This window comes from Malus domestica, chromosome 05 (assembly GCF_042453785.1).
Source record: "Malus domestica chromosome 05, GDT2T_hap1".
Taxonomy (NCBI): Eukaryota; Viridiplantae; Streptophyta; class Magnoliopsida; order Rosales; family Rosaceae; genus Malus; species Malus domestica.
Window position 1 is genome coordinate 7,465,098 of NC_091665.1, and position 3,519 is coordinate 7,468,616.

At 42.7% G+C, this 3,519-nt stretch overlaps 1 protein-coding gene across 1 annotated transcript; it reads right to left on the reverse strand.

The window, feature by feature from the left end:
• Window positions 1-255: 255 nt before the first annotated feature.
• LOC103443872 (uncharacterized) lies at window positions 256-2,005 on the reverse strand. The gene has a single exon (XM_008382768.4). It carries the CDS (start codon window positions 1,892-1,894, stop codon window positions 611-613), a length of 1,284 nt encoding a protein of 427 aa, XP_008380990.1. The 5' UTR covers window positions 1,895-2,005; the 3' UTR covers window positions 256-610.
• Window positions 2,006-3,519: the final 1,514 nt, after the last annotated feature.

Genomic DNA, 3,519 nt, shown 5'->3' on the forward strand with positions numbered 1-3,519 from the left:
CCTTTCTTATTTTCTAATCGGAGATGTGGTCAGCCGCCTAGAGATTAATTGGGACGGTGGTTAACCACCTAACGCCTAGGTAGGGAAATTTAGAACAATGATTACTGGTTTGAAAAGATCAGACGTCACAAGATAGTGTATCAGTGAAGGGAAAAGCGCATGCCAAAAACAAAAACAAATAGAGCATCACTGAATTAGATGACAATACAGGATCAGAATGCATTACAATGACGAGATGAAAACAGAACGCAAACATAACTAAATGTTAAACTGCATAAATTATAATTCAGAAGGTAACATTTCAGTCTATTTCGCGAGTACAAGATCAATGAAAAACAATACATCGCTCGAGAAAGTTGAGAGCATGTACATAAGAAACAAGCCTTAACGAAATACACAAGGGCATAGTTCATAACATTTAACTCACCACAAGAAAACCTTTATCAATGAATCATAAGCTACACGTCACTAGAATGGATCTACAAACACAAAAAACCGACTGACGAACATAACATTAACCTACAGCAAAGGCTTTCAACAGTTGAATATATAGCTATACATCATCCAATGTGCGAAGCCAAATAAGCATACAAACCAGCCAACTACTTACTCATTTTGAGACCAAATAAACTTCGGGTTTTTTAGCTTTGCTCGGGGTGTTAGCATTTGAAGACGAATTAGCAGCCGCAGAATTATTGGCAGCCTCACGTGCCCTCTTATCAAGCTGAATGAGACTCTGGGTAGCCAAAATTGCCTGGGGCACCAAATCATGAGACGCCCGAGCATACAATCGCTTTACTGCAACAGAAGCGGCATCCTTAACATCCTGAGAATTCAATGGGGCCAACAAACAATGCCCCAGTATTCGCAATGCAGGCTGCAATAGCTCCCAAGGTAATGGAATTCTGGATCCCTTTGACTCCAAATGTACACCATTGCTACCAGTTTTCTCAATTCTCACCGTCAACTGATCCATTTCTTCGGTCACATCGTCCATCTCATCATTGGCGCCCTCTAAGAACAATCCCGGATTCATATCCGGCTCGTTGGTATCATCATCACCGAATTGTCGCAGACAAGAGCAATCCTGGCCGGCCCAAGAAGCTAGGAATCGACAAAAATCGATCTTGGACCAAGTGGGCATCTGGGAAATGTGCTTGTAATAGGAATCGAGGGCAACGCCGACGATGCAGGCACGTTTCGTGGACTTCACCGCGACCTGGGGCTCAAGCGGCGGAGACAAAACCCCAATGGATTGGTGGGGGGCAGTGGAGAGAGTGAGGGCGTTGGACTTGTTGAGGCGAGGGGTGTGGTAGAGAGAGGGCTGAGAGAGATCGGGAATCGAAACGACGACGGGCTTGCCGTTTCGAGCCTTGGTCTCGGCGGCGTAAAGGGCGAGGAGAACGGCTTCGAAGCCGGCGAGGGAGGGAAGAGAGGGGGAGTCAGAGGAGGGAGAGTGGACTCGGGAGAGGTAGAGACCGGAGAGGAGGGGGAGGAAGGAGAAAACGACGAGGCGTAGATGGGGGTCGGAGGAGAGGAAGGTGTCGTAAAGCCACTGACAGAGGGGGTCGGATCCTGAGCCTGAGAGAGGGGAGGAGAGGGCAGAAGATACGGCGTCGTAGGATTGAAGGGAAGAGAGAAGGGAGAGGGCGGGGCGATCGGAGTCGGCGAGGGAAGAGAGGGATTGGGAGAGGGAAGAATCGAGAAGAGAGGACAAGGAGTGGATGCGGAAGCGGGCTTTGGAGATGGACTCCCACCAGGAGTGCATGGGGTCGTCGGCAGAGATGGAGTTGGAGGTGGAAATAGGGTTAGGGTTGGGTGCGGTGGCGGTGGTGGTAGAGGAGGCAGAGGATGCAGGGGAGTTGGTGCTGTGGTTTAAGTGGTGGAAGTCCATAATGTTGACTTTGGGTTTTGACTGGGTGGGGAAATGTGAGTGAATGAGAGAGAGAGAGTTCAAATTTCAAAGAGTAGGGATTGTGGTTTATTTCTCCCACACGGCGGCAGACGTAGACCTAGTTTTGGAGTGAGGTGTTTAAAAAAAAAGCACCTATGAAAAAAGTTGTGAGGGTTTAAGGTGTTTGGTAAACTGAAAAAAAAGGCTTATTTTGGAAGCTGCTGTGAGAATAAGCTGAAATCAAAGGAAAAAGCTGAAGCTGCTATTTGCAGCTTTGGAAAACTGGCTTTTTTTCAAAGCACACGGAGCTACAATGCTTCTTTAATGAAAAGACCCACTATTAGACTGTTTTTTTTTCTTTCCAAAAGCACTTTTACAAAAAAGTTTACCAAACACTCTGCTGATTTATTTCACAGCCGCTTAGGGCTGGTTTGGTATTGCTGTGCTTTGAAAAAAAGCTGCTGTGAGAATAAGCGGCTGTGCTGTGAGAATAAGCGGCTGTGAAATAAAGCTAGTAGAGTGTTTGGTAAACTTTTTTGTGAAAGTGCTTTTGAAAAAAAATCAGGATGATAGTGTGTCTTTTCATTAAAGGAGCACTGTAGCTCCGTGTGCTTTGAAAAAACTGGCTTTTTTTCAAAGCAGCAAATAGCAGCTTCAGCTTTTCCTTTGATTTTCAGCTTATTCTCACAGCAGCTTCCAAAATAAGCCTTTTTTTTTCAGTTTACCAAACACAAAAATGACCCTCAGCTTTTTTTCACAGTGGTTTTTTTTAAAATCACCTCAATCCCAAACGGGGCCTTATTCTCACAGCACAGCCGCTTATTCTCACAGCAGTTTTTTTTCAAAGCACAGCAATACCAAACAAACCCGTAGAGGGTGGGTTTAAGGCACAAACAGTGGGAGGAGATCACAGCAAGAGCCGGGAGGGAACCACGCCAAAGACTGAACAAGTATTTATCAGAAACATTCGTCAACATTTTTTAGTCAAGTCACTTATTACTACGGTCTAATGATATTTCATTTTACTTATAAGTAAGAGGTTTTAGGTTCAATTCTCGCTAGACGAATTTGAATTATATTATTATGCCTCGCCAATTATGAGGCTTACCCACTTCTCTATTCCTTAGTCTAGACAATATTGTTTGTTAAAAAAAAAATATATATATATATATATATATATATATATGAGTCAAGTATTTCCGTTAACATACAGTTTATGAGTTAAGTATTCTTCGGTCTACATTCTGATTGGAAGTAATTGCAAGCATAGATGCACCACGACGTATTGTAAGGGTGAACAAGCACTTATTTTTTGTGTTCTTTTCATTATTCGACAAATGTATTTAATTATGTTGTATACATTTTTAAAGTCAAGGAAGAAACAAAGTTTGATACTGTGATTTTTTATGAAATGGTAAAGTAAATTGTCTTTTTATTTTAGCAATGTTAGCAGGAATGAAAACTTAAAACCACAATAGGAGTGACATCATATCTTTTTCTTTTTTTTTTCAAGTCCAGACTTTATACCATAGTCTGAAATATCGATAATATCAACGAAATATCGAGGATATTTCGGTTTTTTCGAAGCACGGATATTTCGGAACATATCCATGTACATATCGTAC